The 20,917-nt window shown below is 43.5% G+C and overlaps 2 protein-coding genes across 3 annotated transcripts; one reads left to right on the top strand and one right to left on the bottom strand.

Moving 5' to 3' along the window:
* Nucleotides 1–1,640: 1,640 nt before the first annotated feature.
* Nucleotides 1,641–7,960, bottom strand: rae1 (ribonucleic acid export 1). 2 transcript variants are annotated; one of them, XM_070844533.1, is made up of 13 exons: nucleotides 7,867–7,960; nucleotides 7,026–7,142; nucleotides 6,834–6,938; nucleotides 5,985–6,077; nucleotides 5,803–5,889; nucleotides 5,631–5,717; nucleotides 4,850–4,921; nucleotides 4,637–4,744; nucleotides 4,384–4,490; nucleotides 4,125–4,200; nucleotides 3,441–3,635; nucleotides 2,592–2,677; nucleotides 1,641–2,049 (listed from the first exon to the last, which is right to left on the bottom strand). In XM_070844533.1, coding segments are annotated over exons 2-13 (1,107 nt in total). In that variant the 5' UTR covers nucleotides 7,116–7,142; nucleotides 7,867–7,960; the 3' UTR covers nucleotides 1,641–2,048. The 2 variants fall into 2 exon arrangements, with proteins under 2 accessions (XP_070700634.1, XP_070700626.1); XM_070844525.1 differs by lacking the exon at nucleotides 1,641–2,049 and having other exon boundaries at nucleotides 2,588–2,677.
* Nucleotides 7,961–12,056: 4,096 nt separating this feature from the next.
* LOC139211647 (bone morphogenetic protein 7-like) lies at nucleotides 12,057–20,672 on the top strand. The gene is made up of 7 exons (XM_070841964.1): nucleotides 12,057–12,453; nucleotides 16,520–16,715; nucleotides 19,413–19,561; nucleotides 19,831–20,037; nucleotides 20,143–20,216; nucleotides 20,324–20,434; nucleotides 20,523–20,672. Exons 1-7 carry the CDS (start codon nucleotides 12,057–12,059, stop codon nucleotides 20,670–20,672), a joined length of 1,284 nt encoding a protein of 427 aa, XP_070698065.1.
* The last annotated feature ends 245 nt before the right edge of the window (nucleotides 20,673–20,917 follow it).

Below are 20,917 nucleotides of genomic sequence, written 5' to 3'. Positions count from 1 at the left end.
TTAATTTATATAATTCTGTTTATGCTGGTGTCATTTGGTCTGTATAAAAGGAGGATGTATGAGGGTGTGTTTATGTTCATGGTTTATTTATGTCATTTATACTTTTATGTTTATCTTTCACTTCCTATCACTTTAGAGAAGAGTTTCACTATTACTACTCTCCATGTAAATCCTCCAAAATACGGAGGATTATACATATTTAATTTGAGTCTGGAATAGTGATCGGGTACAACATATTATAACATTATCAATATTAGCAGAGATAAAGTTAGTGTGATTACTTTTAACTTTAAAAATCAGGTAATCATATGTAACTGGGCCTTCAACTAAATACACAATAAACCCTCAGTTTATGCTGTGTTCATACTTCACTTTAAATCTTTAACTATTTCCTGTTACATTATTTACCAGTGGGGAAGTGTTTACTGTCACCACTTGCCATGTAAATCCTCCAAATATGGTCCCACCACTATATTTAATTTGAGTCTGGAATAGTGTTTAAGCTCAACATATTATAGGAGATTACAATAATCATCAGATATAAAAGTTAGTGTGATTATTCTGAGCTCTTTTTATAATCAACGTTCAACGCAGCTAAACATATTTGTGTCTTTCTGTGAAATAATCTGGCTAAAGTACAGAATGACTTATACCTCTTATAACCACATCATAAAGGCAAATGATTGTTTAAAAATGAATGTCAAATGATGATTAAAATAAAACATTAACTTGAGCTCTTTTTTTTCATAGGATCCAAGGATCCAAAGCAACAGGTGAACCCAACGGTTAATGTTTTCTAGTTACTCTGCTGGTGCCTTTAGGAGCCAGTGAGTCGTCCTTATTTCTGGGTACGAGTGCAGTCGGCCTGGAGGAGTTAGGCGAGTCAGATAGGGGAAAGAAACTTGGTGCAGTCTGGCTGAACTGTGCAGGAGACGGTGGTCAGCAGCAGCAGCAGCAGCAGTGTGAGGAAGAGGAGCCGCTGAGCTGTGGCAGCAGCACGCCTTCCCGCCCCCACTGCCTTGGAGCTGCACTGCTAAGGATCAAGGGTCAGGCTAACAGTGAGGTGATACACTAATTACCTCAATAAAAAGGCATTTAATTCACACCTTCCTCTCTATGAACTGGTTCACCTTTCACACATGGCCTTTGTAGCTGCCCGTGCTCCCCTCATTCATATCCTCTTGATAAAACCCCCCATTTCCAGCTGTGCATCCCTGTCAAAAGGACTAAATCTGGATGAAGAACCCCAGCTGCCCTGCTTTGATCTCATTTGTCCCGCTCGGCTGTCTGACCTCAGCTCCTGGACCTATTTACAGGTGAGTGCTGGAGTTCACACTCTGCAGGGTAAAATGCTCCACCTGCTGGCTCAGTTGCATTAAAACAAGCAGACATGAGGGGTCGTTGCGTTACAGATGTTGTCCAAAGTTTATCATTTTGATGCTTTCAACGTCAGAGACTCACATGATGGAGAGATTTACAGCCTAAATATGAGATAGTGGTCAAGCTCATGGTTTCGCATGCACATTACAGTTCTGTGAATCCCCGACAAACATCTAAACACCAAAAACAAAAACGGTTATTTGTTATTATTTTTTTTAAACCTACTTACTCCGTTAGGTTGGAATAAACATGTTCAAATCTAATAGTAGCACTTTATTCATTATACATCCCAGTTTCATAAATGGAGCTAAACCACGGAGAAACAGTCAAACAAAAGAATGAAAAGTCTTTGGAGAGCTGTAAAAAAAAATGAAGTGCTGGACACATTTTTAAAAAAAAAAAATATATCGAAACATCAAGTTGAATGACAAATAAAGTAAAGCCCCCCCCACCCCTTCTATGATGACCTCTAAGACCAATTGTCACGCAGCTGTCATCAACGGCAGGTTGGGAAGGCCCCTCTGATTGGTCCATGCACAGTACGCAGCACCATGGCATTGGTCCAGGTGTTTGCCGAAAGGAAGGAGTCTGTCTCGAGCGTATACACACACACTAAAGCAGCAGGTCTTCCGCATTTCCCCACAAGAGATGCGACTTGGCACGACGAATCTAAAGACAGGAGGGAGCAGTCAGTCACAGCGGAAAATAAATGTAAAAAAAAAAATCTGTGAGTTTTTTGTTTTGTTTATTTCTGAAAGGACGTTTTCTGCGTCGGAATAAACAGCACATCACTCAGCAGACACAAATCAAACCTCAGTTATTGCTTGTGTTTGATATTCCCTGATATCTTCATAATTAAATAAATAAAAGTCCTTAAATACCTCTTCATGTCATTGACGTTATACATTCACAATCGTCACTACTTACAAGCTAAGTGCTGTTAAAAAAAAAAAAGCTTGTATTCACTACAACAGCAGAAACCACACAAGCCTTCACAAAGACTTCACTCAGGTCAGTGCAGCACTCCCTTACAAAACAGCTACGTGTAGCAGTGGGATTCAGTAGGGTCTGAATCGTGTCTGCCCATATCCGTGCACGGCAGGGACCCCGAGGTGCCTGTAGGGGCCCCAGTGTGAGTCACGAGGGCACTGAGGAAGTGGGGCAGCGACCGCGGTCTCCAGGTTTACGGACAGTGGCTGCCCTTCTCTCACCATTTCTTGTTCCGAGGCTTCAGCTCCTCGGCGGCGTTCCTCAGGAAGATGTAGTTCTTTTTCTGGGGGTTGTAGTACTCGTGGCCCTGAGGAATTCAGACCAGAGAAGAACAGTACAAAGTATGAGTGTAGGAGCCTAAAGCTGGTTTAGCGTTTGACCGAAGCTTCAAATGTCTCTTTTTGTACGATCAACAGTCCAAAACCCAAAGATACTGAATGTACAAGTATATAAAACAGTGAAAAGCAATAAAACCTCACATTTAAGGAGCTGTAACCTGATATTTTATGGCATTTCTACCTGAAAAGTAAATCAAGCAAATATTTGGTTCATTTTCAGCTGACAACTAATCAATAAATGGTTTCAGCTCTAATTTACTTGTGAGTATGCTCATTATGTAGAAGCAGACCTTCATGGAAGACAAGCTCCTCCTGGACCACCTCAACTAATTAGCAGGCAATATTATAGTTCATATGCAAAACAGTGACTTACATGGTTTATTGATTTAGAAGGAACATTTAGAATATTTACATGTTGATGTATTGACACTAATCTAATAAGTGTTTGATTCCTTGCACTTAAAACGTATGTGGATAATTTAAAATGTATAAAATCTGATCTGCACACCTTTAAAAGTCTTTTTGGGGAAAGCCTGGTGGACATCAGGCAAGCAGAGAGTGCAGCCAAACCGCTTTTGACCTCTTTGGAAGTGAACCATTTTTTCTGTACCAATTATTTCTTGTGTCAAAGTAAATGGTTCAACTTTACCGAGAGGACGAGCGTCAAACTGAGGCTTCATTCACTGGAAATACACCTGCTAACACGCTTTGTAGAGGTTTTACACTGCCTACCTTCGACCAGTCGTAACTGGAAGCATATGCAAAGATGTTGCCGTTGTGGTTGAAGCAGCACGCCGTAATGGGCTGGTCGAGCTGCTCCGAGGTCTTCAACTTGGTGCGGGCGTCTTTGTCCCAGAAGCTGAAGCGTCCGTCTGAGCCCACAGTAGCCAGCGTGCCGTGGACAGGATGGAAGGAGATAGCATTCACCTGAAAATGGAAATTGGCAAGTGAGACAATGGGAACTAGTCTAACTAACCGGGTTACAGTATTTAATACTGACGTTATTACACGGCTTTGTTGAATATTCTGTTCTGATTTCTGATAGTGGAAGCTTTTCTTAAGTCAGCATTGTGTCTCCAGTTGTTGATTTCTCATATATGAAGCCGTGTAATAAATGGGATAATGTACAACGAGCGGTGGCCATTATTGAGTCTTGAATCACCCGCACGTTTGAAAATCAGTGGATATGACAAATCCAACAGCGGAACACAGCAATTATCTTAAATTGGGTGCATTTAGCAAACAAATGAAACACTGTTAACAGACCTGCTTCACTCCAGTTATGACTTGTCATCAAAAAAAAAAGCACTGGTGTAATTAATTACATTGAGTTTATTTGTAGTTTAAAACCCTTGACAATGATATGATCCAAAACGGGTATGAAGACTGTAAATACTGTTTTTCAGAGTGACTTACAGCGTAGATGTCCTGCGGGGTGGTTGTGTTGGTTCCATTGGACCTGTGGCACTTAAAGGTGAAGTTGTCTTTGGCTCTAAAAGGATCGGGGGACAAATTCATGTCATAATTAGCTTCAGGCTGTTGACAATAAGAGCAGTGTTGTTTAAATCATGCAAAAACAGAATTATGATCAAATATCCTTCCTAAGACTGAAGAAACGCTTGCAGCAGGCCTTAAAACGTTTATGAACTTGTTATGAACTGTTTTAGAGACTCACGGGTTTGGAGGGTTGATGTAGTGGATGGCCACTCGGCCCTCGATGCTTCCCAGTGCAAAGCCTGTGGGTTTGTTCTGCTTGTCCTTGAATATGGCGACACAGCGGTGCTGCAGGCCCACATTGGATCAAAGATACATGAAAAGTCAAACAGTAAGTCAGTGCCAGAGTGAGTGGTACTACATGTGTGCAGAGAAATGTTAATAGTGGGGGAAAAAAACAAAGAGAAAAAAGTTCACGGAGGATGAAAACTCACCTGATGTTTGAGAGGAGAGTCTATTCTACGAAACTCAGAGGGCTGGTTCTCCAGCTGGTAAACTATCAGGCCTCTCTCGGCTGTGGCAACCACCGCCATGGGGTATACCTGCATACGACAGTCAGGAGGGTGAACAAAACACGCGAGGAAACTCCACAGAATCAACCACCTTATCAGCAGTTAGTGAACATCGTGTCCTCGTACGACACTTACAACGTCTGCACAGTAGCACCTCTCTGGCATCTGCAGAGACATCATGGGATTGGGAGAGCGGGTGTCCCAGAACTGAAGAGAGCCACAGAGGAGATGTCACGTTTGACGGCGTTAAAGCAACAGTACGTCTACATGTATCAGCAGGTTGAATTTAAGATGTTTTAATACCGCAGTTGAATCACATTTAAGGTCACGAAAATATGGCCTAAACATACACGACGTGCTGTCAATTCAAAGGTATGTGTAAGAAGAAATGACTGGTTGAGTTAAAGAACATGTGTCTGAATATGTTTATTAGTGTAATAAAATGCATTTGTCCTTAATGATATTAACCATTGCAACGTGTTGGCGTACGTTATCGAAACAGGATAACGGAGACATTTGATTGAATTGAACTCTGATTAACTGTTCAGGCATTTTGTGCTTAGGGTGGATTTTACACCAGGCTTACGGCGTTCAAGAAATAAATATCTAAGGCCTCCACAAACAGAATTTAAGACATTTTAAGACTTAAGGACCTGCTGCCGCTTTGAGAAAACACTCAGAAGTCTCTGATGTGGTTACATTTAGCTGTCAATACAAACAGGAGGAAACAAATGTCTAAACGGCCAAATCAAACACGAGCGAGGACACATTCCTGCTAGATTACTTTATAACGTTCACCTGGTAGTCATGGCAATGAAAGATAACATAATGGCTGCCATGAGAGCTTTCTGGAGTTGTTTAAGATGTTGCATGTTTAATACAGCGCTAAAAGATGTGTATAAAACGTCTGTTGTACCTTCAACGTTTTGTCCCAACTGCCCGTCATGATGCAGCTGTAGTTTGGGGCTTTTATCCAGTGGATTGCTTTGATCGGGCCGTCGTGCTGCGAGGAGAAACGGTGAGAGCTGTAAGATGATTCTGCCTCCTCCTCGTGACCACACAGCTGATGTGAGGGGCTCTCATCTCACCTGAGCAATCTGCATGGCTTGATTGCTGTTAAGATCCCACATCTTGGCTGTTTTGTCACAGGAAGCAGTGAAGACTTTGCTCCCGTCCTGGTTAAAGCAAACAGCACGTCGTAAGTCATTTTGTGGCCGCGGCAGACGGCGCCTGTTACAGGGTTTAAAGCACTTTGCATGATGAGACCTACATCGCTCCAGCAGGCATCCAGCACTGGACCCGTGTGCATCTGTTGGGCTTTGGGGACGGTCTGTCCGTTGTCCTGCACCTCCCAACACCGGACCTGAGGTCAGACGGTACAACATAGTTAAATACGTTTATTCACTGATTTGATACACCGACTAAAAACTGAACTGTGTGAGGTCTGCTTGCTTTTGCAGTGTTGAATTTTCGGATCTTTTCTTACTTGTTTTGTATGGTTTGATGAGCTGGTTTCTTTCTATCTTATCATTATTATTTGCTAGATTTGACTCTAAATGCAACCCTTCTTTATTCAAAATGTGAGACCCAGTACACCGTGTTCACTTTAAAGCTGCAACTAACAATTATTCTCATTATCGATCAATTAATTAATTACGTTCTCCTTTTATCTATAAAATTTCTATCTCAGTTCCCCAGAGCTCAAGGTGGCTTTTTTTGTACAATCAATAGTTCAAAACCCCCAAATATTTAAATTTTTGTTTGATATAAAACAGAGAAAAACAATAAATCTGTACATTTAAGGAGCTTGAGTCAGATATTTTTGGCATTTCTGCTTAAATCAAACAATTTTCAAAGTAGTTGCTAGTTCTAGTTTACTTGTGGGAGTACTCATTATGTAGAGTTAGTCCTTCGTGGAAGACAAGCCCTGTTAAGGCCTCCTCCTGGACCTCAGATCCTTTATAATAGTAGGTAGGAGCTCGGGAACCAGAGGCCAGCTGGTCCTTCTGCAGGGCACCCCTAAGATGCATCAATGTGTGTGTATAGATCCCGTTTGTGGGTGCATGTACTGTATTATGAACCTGTACGTCTGTAACAACATTATGAATGAATAACTCACATCGTTGGCCCAGGATCCTCCGATGAGGAAGTTCCCTGGCATGGTGGGGGGGCTGAAAGCCAGACAGCTGATGCTGTCATCTGGAGGCGAAGTCACTTCAACATCCTGCAGGACAAGTCAGGGACATCAGCGACAGAGAAACACACTGAGCCGTCAGGAGGGCGAACAGGTGAAGTCGCTCCGCTGGTTTACCTTCATGGGATTGTGGCTGTCTGTCGTCGTGTTTCCAAACACACCGGTCCCTCCTGTTCCGAAGCCGGTGTTTGTCCCAAATAAACTCATAGTGCATTAATTACTCCTAATGTACACCTGAGAGAGAGAGAGGGGGGAGAGAGAGAGAGAGAAGAGAGAGAGAGGGAGAGGAGAGAAGAGAGAGGGAGAGAGAGAGAGAGAAGGGGAGGAGAGAGAGAAGGGAGGGAGAGAGAGAGAAGGGAGGGAGAGTGAGAGAGGAGAGAGGGAGAAGAGGGAGGAGAAGAGAAGAGGAGAGGAGAGGAGGGACGGACAGACAGAGACAGACTCAGACTAACGTTGCATTTATTTGTTGATACCGTGAAGCTGAAAAATGCAAATTCTGTCTGAATCTAAAACGGTGAGTAACTTCAGCTACAGGTCTTCATCATGGCACCCAGTCAGCAAGCTGAACACCTGTGGTGTGTGTTAGATGTCGGTTAAACAGGTTAGCAGGTTAAAGTGAACCACAACAGGTGACACTTGACGGGGTGTAGCCTAGCTAACGTTGAAGCTAGCTAACGTTACACCAGCTTAGCTTCCGTGAGCTGACTTGCTAACACAAGAGGGCAGCTTAACAGTCTGTGATATATAGAAGACATCTGAGCCTACGTGCTACTATTTTAGCCATTTTGAGGGTCAGAAAATCAATCTGACTTGATAATTCAACGCTAGCAAACGCTAGCTAACGTTAGCTTACTCAGTCTAACGTTACAGTGGCCGATTAAAAACGTCCCTGTACGGCAGCACTTTCAAACACAGCATTATCTGCAGCAGAGCCTCATAACGGAGTGAACACACTTACCCCAGATGTGTTTTAAACTACGGCTGTGAGGGCGTAACGCCGAAAATGCCCAAAGACGATTTGGCGCAGTGAAAATGTGGCGCTTGTTTCTCGCTGTGTCGCAGGCTGGTGACGTCAGCGCCCCCTCCGGTGGTGCGCACGCAGTTTCAACAGTGGACGCGTGGGGGCAGCACGTGACAGCAGGTGAGTGTGGAGCAGGTGAGTGTGGAGCAGGTGACGGTGTGAGGCTTCATGGCCCTTTATTCTTTACATTCATATTCATTTATTTATATTTGTTTCATTGGTGCGTTTGGTTTTGACAGATCTTCTTCATTTTTGACCTTTTATCCAACTTTGACATTGTGTGTTTTAGAGTCGCACCATACTGGTAACTAGTTTACATTCATACTAATGATTTTTTAACTAGTTATATTTCTGTACACGTGATGATCGCACCTTACTGATTCTCTTAACTCTTACAGTGTGTATTTTGTGTATTTATACACTGTGTTTGTACTGCCTCCACCATAATTTCCCTCAGGACAAATAAAGTCTTATCTTATCTATATATGTATGGTACAGTATATATGGTAGAAAGTATCTAAGTACATTTGCTCAGTTATTGTATTTAAGTACAATATCCAGGTACTTTTACCTTTACTGTAAAAGAGTTCAGTGTTGCGTTACTTTACACTTGTACTAGATATCAGAGGGAAATATTGAAATATGTACTTTTCCCTTCACTACTTCTATTTAGCAACATTTATTAGATTAAACTAGTTTATAAAGTAGTTAAAATGAGCTCCAGCTGTAACATTAAAACGCTGCTTAACTATTAGAAGAAACCAATCACAGCTGACTTTGGGCGAGAGGCATAATAATAAAATAATAATTATAAAAATAATAATAAAACTTCTGCAAGGGATCATTCTACCAAACTAGTACTTTTACTTTAATACTGTAAGTACATTCAGCTGTTTGTACTTGAATCTTGAACTTTTAATGCACAAGACCAGTGAAGAGGCCAAAATAAAGTATCATGTAAAGCAGGTAATAAAAAGGCTTTAAAGACGTATTCAAGTCTTTAGTTAAGCAACAGTAGAAAAATAGTATTAAAAGAATGTCCATTTTAACTATTACTACAAATGACTTAACACGTAGGTGAGCAGTGTTTTAATAATGGAGATTTTGATCTATAACAATTCAAAATATTTCATAAACTGAAATGAATGTGAAATTTGAATCTGCAAAGTAATAACAGCTGTTGGAAATGTAGTGTACACTGTAAGACACTTCATGTTATTTCAACTTGCAAATGAAAATTCACCTGCTGCCTTGAAAACACAAATTAACTCAACTTGAAGACGACCTTCGTTTCAACTCGTGAGTTAAAGTCCATCTAGTTGATACGACTGCAATGTTCTAGTTGTCTCAACATTGTTTTTTAAGTTGTCTAAAGTGATTTAACTTTGGACTCTAACTTTGAAAACAACAACTAACCTCACATTATCAGTGCAGGAAAACCTCATTTACCGAGTCAAACAAACTCACATTTTGATATTGTTATAACTCAAGTTCAGTATTTATATAAGTTGCCATTTCAAGTTAAGAGGATTTATATTTTAAATGTGTTTCAACTTCGATGTATAAGTTATATTGACTCATTAGTGCAAGTTTGCTTGATTTATTAATCACAATTAACACAATTAACAATTAACAATGAACCTAACTTGTGGTTCTCCCCAAAACACATAACCTTACCCATAAGTCCTTGCGGCGCTGCCCTGATGCCACAATATGAAGGTGATGCCTCAGGATCATTAACAGAATCCTCCCCTTTGTTTTTTCAACTGATAACTTGATAAAGCAAGTTCAGTCAATTTGACAAAATGTTCAATTAGTCGAGACGATGAATAAATGTGAATTTAACCTGCAAGAACTAGAATAGCTGAGTTCAAAATCTAAAACTTATCAGAGCACTTTGAGTTAAAGAGAAAATGTAAACTGACATAACTAAAAGGGGCTGTGATGTTTTACAGTGTAGTGGAGGAACAACCAACAATATTTACATCTGAACTGTAGTTAACTAGAAGCTTAGACGGAGCTCCAGACGTGACGTTAGATAAGAGACGAGCCTCAGCTGTAGATGACAATGTTTCACTGGGGAGCAGAACCAATAGGACGACAGTTTAACAGTGTAACAGCTCCTAATACACAGACATAATTCAGACATTATGACACACTGTGGGATGTGATGGATGAGTCTCATCGGACTGAGTCAGAATATGAATTGAATTTTGGAGATTCAGCTCGTCCCTGAGGCTGAAACATGTCAGCAGCTACATAACGACGCTGCTGCTGCTGCGACACGGTGTGAAACTCCTTCAGTTCAACGAGTGGGAGGATGATGAAGCCGACAGCATCCTCCCTCAGCTTTCAGTCTTAAGTAGTCACCGTTTCAGCTGCAGTCTGGTTTGTAAATGTTTGCAGGGATGAGCCATGTAAAGTGACCTCTGCTGGGAAAAACATCCCCAGTGAGTGGTGTTTCATGGGAGTTTGGTCGTGTGGTTTTGGCTCATTCGCGGCGTCCGTCTGTGGAAAAAGACAGAAGTTTAAAGTAGAAGCTGAAAGGCTGAAAAGTGCATCAGTAAAAAGCCATTTTCAGTTTGTGGCTGTGACACATTAACTTCCTTCCTTGAGTTTTTATGCGCTGATCCCGTCCTCAAACCTGTAATCTGTACTCGGATTGTTGCTTTGTCATTCATTGCCCACACCCACCTTCTTTAACTCCCTATTAAGGCAGTCACGGCGGAGTGCTTCACACATTGTTGTAGTAAAGCCACGGGGCCGACCGGCATGTCCCTTCATGTGCCTGCGTGCTGCTGCTGCTGCTGCTGATCACTCAGGCCCCTCGACAATTAGGGTGGGCCTGAGTTTTTTTTTGTTTGAGTTCAAAGGTGTCTGCATTGAAGCAGGGATTAGGGGGATTTTCCCTCTTTACCTTTAGACTGATCACTTGGCAGCGTTGGAGTACCTCAGTGTGCAGAGGGTTTGATGCACAGCGACAATACACTTAAACTGCTATAAGTAAAATATACTACTACTACTAATACATCATATTTATAGAGCGCTTTTCTTGAAACTCAAAGACTCTTTAGTTGGTAGCAGAGGACTGATTTTTTTTTTTTTTTTACCTTTATTGGATTAAGGCGATCTGCTCTTTATGTTTGGATCTGATAAGTGAAGTTGGACACTGTCACCATTGTGCGTTAGGTTTTATTACTGGTTGTGGAAATCACGTACACCACTGTACTCTGTGTTCTCCTGCTAAGTCTCCTCTTTGTCTGTCTGCAGACTTTTGCACTGGTTGGCTTTCATGTATAAATCTTCCTCCACATCTGTGTGCCTACATGTGTAAAGAAAAACAAAACAAAATCAAAAAACTTTCAAATATTCAACCCCTTTTTCCCAGAATAAAGCACAAAAGGACCTGAAACTACCAGAGCTGATGACTACGGGGGCTTTGAGTCACTTTTAAAGCACTTGGGAAATAAAACTCTTTGTCACTGTGATTGTTTTTTAAAGCTGTAGCCTCATAGTTATAGAAATTGTATCTGATGTGCTGCACATTAACAGTGTTTGAAGTGTTAATGCTGCCCTCTTGGTCTCTCTAGAAAAGAGACTCCTCTAATTTACCTGGTTGTATATAGGAGATAAACATGCACACACTCAAAAGACTGAAAAAAAAAAAGATGTGCTAATCAGATATTAACGATCAGAGTCCACGTTCATCACTGGCCGGACAAACATGTCCCAACAAAGGACGCAGTGATGGGACACTTTGGTCTGGAAGGTCCACACCCCACCTATCTTATTACCAAGTGCACTTCATGATAGGACACTGATCTGTCCTCCCCCTCCCTCCCTCCCTCCCTCCCTCCGGTTGATTCAAACCCCCTCACGCTCTCCCAACCTTCCCAGTCATCCCACTCTGAACCCCTCCCCTGACACAGCGCCTCAATAAAGTCCATTCCCAGGTCGCCACCAAGGGGAGCGCACGGCCGTGTCTCACCCAGAGAGCGCGCAGCGACGCATGAATGAGTTCCTAATGCTGTGAGTTAACAGAGGACAGCTTCACTTCTAACACGAGTGGGGAAACTCTTTATACATCCGTAGGTTAGTTAGAGCCGCGCGTTACCAGTTTGGGTAAAATGTTGACGCGCGTCCTGGCGGCGACCCTGACGCTCCTGTCGTGGGGTTGCTCCGTGTTGGCCACGCACGTCGCCTTCTCCAACTTCTCCGTGGACAACGAAGTGCGCTCCACTTTCATCCAGCGGCGGCTGCGCAGCCAGGAGCGCAGGGAGATGCAGCGGGAGATCCTCTCCATCCTGGGGCTGCCGCATCGTCCGCGGCCGCACGTCCACACCAAACACAACGCCGCGCCGATGTTCATGCTGGACCTGTACAACACCATGTCCGCGGACGCGGAGCCGCCAGGATATTCCTACCACAAGCCCGTTTTACCGACCCAGGTGTCCCCCGTGGTGACCCAGCAGGACAGCCGCCTCCTGGATGACGCAGACATGGTGATGAGCTTCGTCAATCTCGGTAAGTTAATGTTTCCAAACTGTGTTAGTCACAGAGGGTTTAGTGGCTTAGTAGTGTTAGTTTATTTGACTTAATGATATTTCTCTAGTCTATAACTCTTAGTTAAGGACATCTAATGTACCTGTGACACTCAGTATTGACATAAAAGTCCCCCAAATTACCTCTACATCACCACGATTTACTGCAATAGTGTTTTCATTTTAAAAAAATACAATTTAAAAGCAAGATATCTTTGCAGAATTGTCCAAATTCGTGGCACTGAATCACATTATGATGCTCTGGGAAAGTTTCCTCCCTGTTATCTTATTGAATAATCAGAAGAATCAAGATTTTAGATGCTGTCCAATTTGTTGTCAACTCCCTTAACGCCACTACAACAGAGTGCATTAGTTGAGTTTGTCTGTGTGTGTGTGTGTGTGTGTGTGTGTGTGTGTGTGTGTGTGTGTGTGACATTGTGGCTTTTAGGGCCACTTTCCTCACTTGAAGTGCAGCATTACGCACCCTGAGCTGTAAATGTTGTGACAACATGCCTGTATCCGATTTCCCCAGAATCCCCTCAAAGGTCTGGGGGAGAGGCTTCAGCGTGGCTTTGTTCACATCACAGACAAGCTGACTGCAAGATCAGGATACAAACTGCATCTAAACACAGTGTAATCTCAGGTGTGTGTGTGTGTGTGTGCGCATTCCTGCGTTTGTGTGTTTGTTTGGAGGGCGTAAATCACGGGGGTCACAGGTGGGAGTTGGGGCTCACTCAGACATGACTGAATTCATAAAAGGCAAATCCAGGCTTTGTCTCCCTTGGAGATCCTGCAGCAGCTCTGATATCACTATGGTGAGACGGCAGACGGCACGGTGCCTGCGGCTCTTATCCGGATGCGGTTACATCCAAAACCAACCCTTGTCCTCTCCTGCCGCAGGAGGGGAGGGGGGGGCACGTGGGCCTAAAGGTCAATGTGAAGAGATGTTCCATCTGAGCTCTGAGAGACCATTAACCTTCCTGTCTGCTTGAATGTCACTGACAGCGAACTGAATCCTTCAAGGAGCCACTTTAGGGTTATTTCTCAAGCAGGCTGTAAATGTATAGTTAACACAAAACATTTGGAGACTGTAAAAACAATCTGAACAAAACATTTTATGTCCTCAGTCGCAAACTTTTAACTGACAGTCTTTAGCTAATGAGATCTGGAAAAGTAGTTTCTGAAAACTCACTGCAGATTTATGCGGTTCCACATCTAAAGAGTTTGATTATAAAGAGGAAGGAGGGGGAAAAAAAGGACACAATGAGGGTGTATTATTTCTCTCCCAGGCCCACCATGGCTCCCACACTGGGCTGGACTCTGTCTTGGTGGTCCCTGGATGATCGCTTCAAGACAGAACTGGATTATGGTATTTCCCTTCCAAAGACCACAGCTTCCAGTGTGAGGGAGAGCTGCTGTAGAGCTGCCCAGCGGCTCCTCCCAGCGCCCCCCAGGTATATCCTGCAGGTGGACAGTGCTTAGAGTGGTATTATGCTGTTATTTTAGATAAATCAGCCTCGTTCACTCCCCATCTTTAGGTGAGATTATCATCTTAAAGTGGAATCATTCATGTTGGAGGGAAAGGATTCAGAGAAGATGAACGATTTGTTTGGAAGTATTTGAGAGCTTGTGCAGTCCTACACACACACATTCGGTATTTCACATCACCGCACACGTGCTGATACACGTACGCCCTGCTTGTATTTACTTGTGTGAGAAGGCCAAGCCACGGGTCGTGCTTCAGAACCACCAGCAGGAAGCGTTCGTCTAATTGTCATGCAACATTAAACGAGGCAGCTGCTGCGACTGCGCTGCACATTTGCAGTTTTCTCCTTGCACATTTGTTTACAGAGAAATGGAGCGAGTGCATTGCTGAGTCCTGAGTCGGTCTTATCAGCTGGAGGTGCTCTGCTGCTCGCCATGTTGACCATCTTGTTTACGGCTGCTGAAATCTCTGCCTGGAGACATGCACACATGTGTTCAGCATGGCCGTCTTTTTCTTTCTTTTCTTTCTTTTTTTTTGTTGTTTTTATTTTATTTTTTTTTGCACTGACCGCAGCACACCTGCAGAGCATGGGAAAGGGCTTAATGACCAGAAATGTCACTGGCTTTGATTAAAATGGAGAGAATGCAAACTGTTCTCCTAACGGTCGGAGGAATGGCGGCGTCGCTGAAGAACAGAACGAGCATTGTGTTTTTGGAGAGCAAGCAGAGAAGAAGAAAAGTGTTTGTCCCGCTAAGCTGATCAGGAGGAAGCATGAAGAGATCATACTAAGATTTTCTCTTGCCCACCAGAAAATCTCATTAACCGTCTCATTATTTATACATTCACTTGCAGCACAATCCCCTTTTCTCTTTAGCCTGTAGCTCCGCTTGTACTGGCACGGTGGCATCTCCTGACGAGCCACTTCAACCCTACTTTTGTCTTTTAGATCTGGTGCAGAATAGAAAATAAAGAACTCACTTAAGCAGCCACGGTGCAATATCTGTTGACAAAGGCTTTTTTTTGGTGCTTCTAATAATGTGAAAGAAAAACAACTAAACTAAAATGCTGTCAAACTCACACATGCAGACATTCATAAAATTTAAAGGGCAGAAAGTGTTCACATTTACGACCAACTTTAATCCCGTGAAAATTCAAGTCTGAGCTCGGCTGAGGCCCAGAGTGACATAAATAAATCTATAAACCACCCATGCTGATTTGTAAAAAACAAAAAAAAACCCCACTTACTATAAAACTGCGATGGGTTAATGATGGCTCCGTGGCTGTGTGGCCCTGCAGTGTCAGGAGTAATCTGAAGTGTTGAAATGCCTCCCAGAGGGAAGTTTGCATATCTGAGGTCTGATCTCTGCTGCTAATGGTCCCTAACGTAAACACACCGAGTCCTTACAAGCAATTATTGCTTTCATAAAAACACCCCTCGTTCCCTTCCAGCATTTAATTGCGGTCAAACAAATGACTCGCAGAGTTCAGAATGCACTGCTCTTAACCATGAGCGGCTTGTGTGTGATTTTGAGTCGTTACAAATGTTTTTAGAGGGCCTTGAGTCAGTGTGTGTGTGTGTGTGTGTTCTGTGGTAAATATGTTCTAGTGTTGTGTGTGCTGAAACGATAGCGGGCCATCAGAGAGGGACGGCGGGGTGATGTCATGATGATGTCACGGTGTACGCCAGTGGGCAGGATGTGTTTAAAGGCGACTAATCGCTGCTCCGCTCTGCACACCTTCACCAGAGACCTCCACCGCTCTTTCCAAGGACAAACACATTGGCTAACGCTGTGAAAACACGACGCTGGAAAGCCTCAGGAAGCTTTGGGTTCTCTCTGACCGCCGCTCCTCTGGAAAGTCTGAGTGTTGGAGGGCTTCAGCGGGCTCAGGGCGCGGTGAAAACCCCTCAGCGCCATCAGCTACTGCTGCTTTACTTCATCCGCAACAATCAGAGTGAAATCCCCGGTGATACATGGCAAAATGATCAGGGAGGTGTGGGTGGTACAGACTCTGCTAGTTAAATCACACATGAATTTGTGTGTCCCTCTATACTTTACTTAAGTGTGTTTATAAAAGCACCCTGGCTGCTGTGGTTTTCCGGGCAGTGCCTTAACAGGCCTTTTCTTGTGGTCAGCACATGTGTGCAATTTAAACAGGGAGCCAATCTGCGTCCCGAGTGTGTTTTCTCTCCCCCACATTGGCACGTATGGCAGACTTGACTTAAGTGATGTTTAGATCAGTCACTTCTCTGGTGGAGGCAGAAGTTTTCCTATTTCTGACAAAGCGCTTCCGAGATGTGGGCAGAGAGACACACATCAGAGAATCGCTCGGTCGCGCTTACAGTGGTTTGCCGTTTCCTCAGATGTCCAAACTTTCCCTTTGAGGGTCAGATGTATTATTTCTGTATATATGTGTGTGTGTGTGTGTCAGCTGATGCAGACTCCAATAAATCATTCATCATCCTGTTCTCATCATCTAGCGGATTATGAATGAAGCTTTGTCATCACGCACCATAAAGCATCAATCACCTCCATGTCTTTCTCTCTTTGTCTCCTCCTGGTAGTTGATCCGGATCAGGATCAGGATCTTCTGCTCCAGCAGCACAGAAGAGAATTTCGATTTGATCTCTCACGTATCCCAGAGGGAGAGTCCGTCACCGCTGCAGAGTTCAGGATTTATAAGGATTTCACCCAGGAGCGCTACGAGAACGAGACCTTCAGAGTCGGCGTCTACCAGGTCCTGCAGGAGCCTTCAGACAGGTACGAGTAAGAGTTTAGTTTACAGGTTCCACTTATTTTTGCTTTATCCTGTGATGCATCAGCCTGATGTCCTCAGTGGTCTTTCACATTCAGGGGTCAGTTCATTCAAATTACAAACAAATAAATATAGTATTTCCACACTTACTCCGTATGCCTGCCTGATTTCTGCCACAGTACGATGGAGATGACTGGGATTTAATTTGTGGTGCTCACAGGAATGAAAATGACATCTGCTGCTACGCTAGCCGAATGCTCAAAGGTCACCATGCTAACATTAGCACAATGCTAACAGGCTGTGGAAGAATACCGGGAAATTAGAGGAATTTTCTTTTTCTATTTTACATTTCGAGAATGAAGTTTTATTTTATTTTTGATAATTCAATTTCATTGTTCTCGCATGCAAAATAATAAGAATAATCAGGCTGATGATTACAACATATAATATTTACCTTGTTCACCATGATTACTCATTAGCACTGGAGATAAACAGCAATTTAGACATTTGACCTGATGATTGCAACAAAGAAAATGTTACTACAAATAATCTAAACAGGAAATAATGTCTGCACCAAAGTTCACATCAGTCCAGTCCAATATTTGTCGAGTTATTTCCCTGATCAACACAAATTGGCACTAAAGGAGATCCCTGAAGTCATTCTGAGCATCTGTGCTGATTCTGTTGACATATTTGACTGTAGCAGTAAAAACTCCAGCAACAGTCATTGATCACTAAAGTGATTACAGCTCATCCCGACGGGGGCATGAATGGCAATCATGGCAATCATCCATAACTGTTGAAATATTTCAGTCTGCACCAAAGAGGACGACCAGCACAACACATTACGTCTCCAAAACATAATCTCCAGAAGGGTTTATTACCACAACAGAGACCTGAAGACTAAAATGATACTGGTGAACATTTTAATGTAATTTTTTTAGTACTACTGAAGCAAAAATGCTGCTTTGGCTGTCTGTGTGCATCTCCCCACAGGTTATTCCTGCCCATGTTCGTGTCAGCGCCAAAGCTGTTTACACAGACATTAGTGTCAATTACAGAAGCACAGTTGTCCCCCCCCCACCAGAGCGAGTTTACCCTCACGCAGTCAGAGCAGCACAGTCCCCAGGAGACCTGCGTTTATAACCACAAATAACACTCTCGGCCCCCAAGACGTCAGTTCTCTCTCGTTCTCTCACGCAGGTGGTTATCCCTCCACGTTCCCGTCTTGTCTGACTGCCTGTGGCTCTGCTGTGTCTGTCAGTCTGCCAGCTTCTGTGTTACTCTCACACTGTTTTCTTCTTTTCGAACCACATCTGAGATTGGAAAACGATATGACGGATCATCCGTTTGAAGAGTAATTAGACTCCACACGTCGCTCCTCTTTCTCACAAATCAAAGTTTTACCACCCACATTATAAAATCTCGGCATCCCATCAACCGGCTTGCAGCCAGGCAGACGTGAGCGAGCAGGAGGAATCAAGTGCCGGCAGCAGATTTAAAGTCCTTCGTCGGTGACAGTGGGGCTGACGATGGCGTTAAGGGCGACACTATTGTCATTCACAGACACACAAAGGCCACTCCACTCAGACGAGCAGGCGCAGGACTATAGACAGACGCCTGCCTGAGGGTCTGAAACTCAATCTGCAATCAGAGCTATTGTCTGTGAAATCTGCCATTCAGACGGCACGTATCAGTGCAGGAGTTTTCTGCTGGGACGTTAAGAAGGCGCTCCCTTGATGATGGCCGTTCGTTCGTGGGCGGATACACGATTGAGGGGAACTACCCTCAATTATTAGGCCACTACTAATTGCTCTGAGGCTGAAATGACCCAAAAGGATCTTCTTTAATCCTGCATTGAAATGATCTAAAACACTTATAATTTGTACATGCATCAGTAGTTTTGCACTGATTCCCATTTCACACATTTTCTGCTCTGTTGGCTCATATCTGATTTGTTTTTCATCTTTAATTTGGTTTTGTTCATATCCACGTCTGACGAACAATGTGCGAATGATAGAACTGTTTTATATTGAAGAGTTTTTTGGTGACGCAACAAATCTGAACAAGTTAACATGAACTTAATTATTTTACACATTCTTTGCCGTCAGTCTGGTCCTCAGCAAATCAAACTCTCTGTTGTACTGAGCTCAGCTTGTCTTGCTATATTTCACTTTTAGGGCTTTAACTCCTTTGAGTTGCCTTTAACGTATCATCTTTCCTAAAATTGGGGAAAATATGTATAAAAGTGTTATGATTCCTGCACTTTTCATTTCAAACCCAGATTGCTGGAGTATTTTGCCATAACAACATAAAACATCAACACAAACCATCGCAGGACCACACATACAGTTTTTTTTTGCCAATTAAATACTCATTTTTATGTAATTTGCATGACAGCCGGCCACTTCCCACATGCTTTTTAGATTGTTTTCATACATTCCAGACAGTTGGTGCTTTTTCCATTCATTTCAGGAATGACAATCAATTTGCTGAAACTTAAAAATGAGACATGAGTAACAAATCATCAGCATTTTCATCAGCACAGCGATGATGTGGGATGTCTTTGATGGTGCATCCAAGGAAAATGTGGAATATTTCGGTCTGCAGCCAAGGATACTCCCCCGAAAACTGTGTTTTGACTCTGAATGTGTTCGGTCTTGACATGCTCTGAATTAGATTACATCCTGTCCTCTCCTCAGTGAAGTGGAGCTCTTTCTGCTGGACCAGCGAGACGTGTGGGCTGCAGAGGAGGGCTGGCTGCTCTTTGACCTGACCGCGACCACTAACCTCTGGGTGGTCAGTCCCGAGCAGAACCTCGGCCTGCACGTGGTCGTGGAGGACATCCACGGTCAGTCACCACCATTATGTTACCAAACAAGGACCCATAACAGCAAGAATACAGTCTTTGTCTGGAGTCATGATTTATTGACTCTCTGTAAATCCTACGGTTAAAAGGATCATCACATGCTTAGTTAATGTGTGTAAAGGGTTCTTACAGAGTTCAAGCTAGGATTGTGGTGGTTGTGGTCATATTAGGATGAACACATTATTGTTTAGTAGAGACTCAGATGTGTGTTGTTGTCTCATTAGTTCTGTTCCCGCTGTCTCCCTCTGCAGGCCAGAGGAGGAACCCCCGTGTGGCGGGGCTGGTGATGGGCAGCGGACCCCAGGACAAGCAGCCCTTCATGGTCGCCTTCTTCAGAGCCAATGAGGTGCGCTTCCGCAGCATCCGCTCCGCCCACGGTCAGAAGGGGCGCCAGTCTAACCGCTCCAAACCCCAGAGGACGGTCCAAGATGCTGTAAAGGCAGTGGAGGCCGCAACAGGTAGCACCACCATAGAGTGTGGTCATAGTTTAATGACCCAGACAAACTGGCCTTTAGTACTTTCTATACTTTTGTGTACTAATACCTGCTTGTTTTTAATTTTAGAAAACCTCGGCATCTCCAAAGAGGGATGTAAAAAACACGAGCTGTATGTCAGTTTCAGAGATTTGGGATGGCAGGTATTGTTCAAACTTTAAATTTTTTCTCATTTTAATAAAATCTCACATCATTTTATGTGCAAAAGTGACAATTACCAGACATTTGCTTGTGATTTTACTCGATACAGGACTGGATCATAGCACCAGAGGGCTATGCAGCGTACTACTGCGAGGGAGAATGCGCCTTCCCTCTCAACTCCTACATGAATGCCACCAATCACGCTATTGTGCAAACTCTGGTAAGCCCCGAAAAGCCCTTGATGGGAGGCACTTTCACTACAACCTCCACTTTGAGTGAAGATTGATTTATGCTTCCTCGAACCACAGGTGCACTTTATCAACCCAGAGACGGTGCCCAAGCCCTGCTGTGCGCCCACCCAGCTCCATGGCATCTCGGTGCTCTACTTTGACGACAGCTCCAACGTCATCCTCAAGAAGTACCGCAATATGGTGGTCAGAGCCTGTGGCTGTCACTGACCGCTTGTCCCCTCCTCTGTGAGCTCCGCAAACCCGGAGGGATGCTTAGGAAAGGCGTAAGTGAAGGAACCGGAGACAAGACGTGATTGACTGGCTGGTCACCGGGGAGCTCCTGCCACAGAACGAGCTTTAATCTGGAGTCTCCCACACAGTATTAACCACTACCACAAACCAATTACAACTATTATTCACAGAGAAAGGTTGAACAAAGGGGTTTCTTTTGTTTCTCCTTTGAGTCTGACCAG

The sequence above is a fragment of the Pempheris klunzingeri genome, chromosome 2, assembly GCF_042242105.1.
Source record: "Pempheris klunzingeri isolate RE-2024b chromosome 2, fPemKlu1.hap1, whole genome shotgun sequence".
In the NCBI taxonomy this organism is placed as follows: Eukaryota; Metazoa; Chordata; class Actinopteri; order Acropomatiformes; family Pempheridae; genus Pempheris; species Pempheris klunzingeri.
The sequence above is the reverse complement of the archived record's forward strand: the minus strand, read 5'-3'. Positions and strand labels throughout refer to the sequence as shown.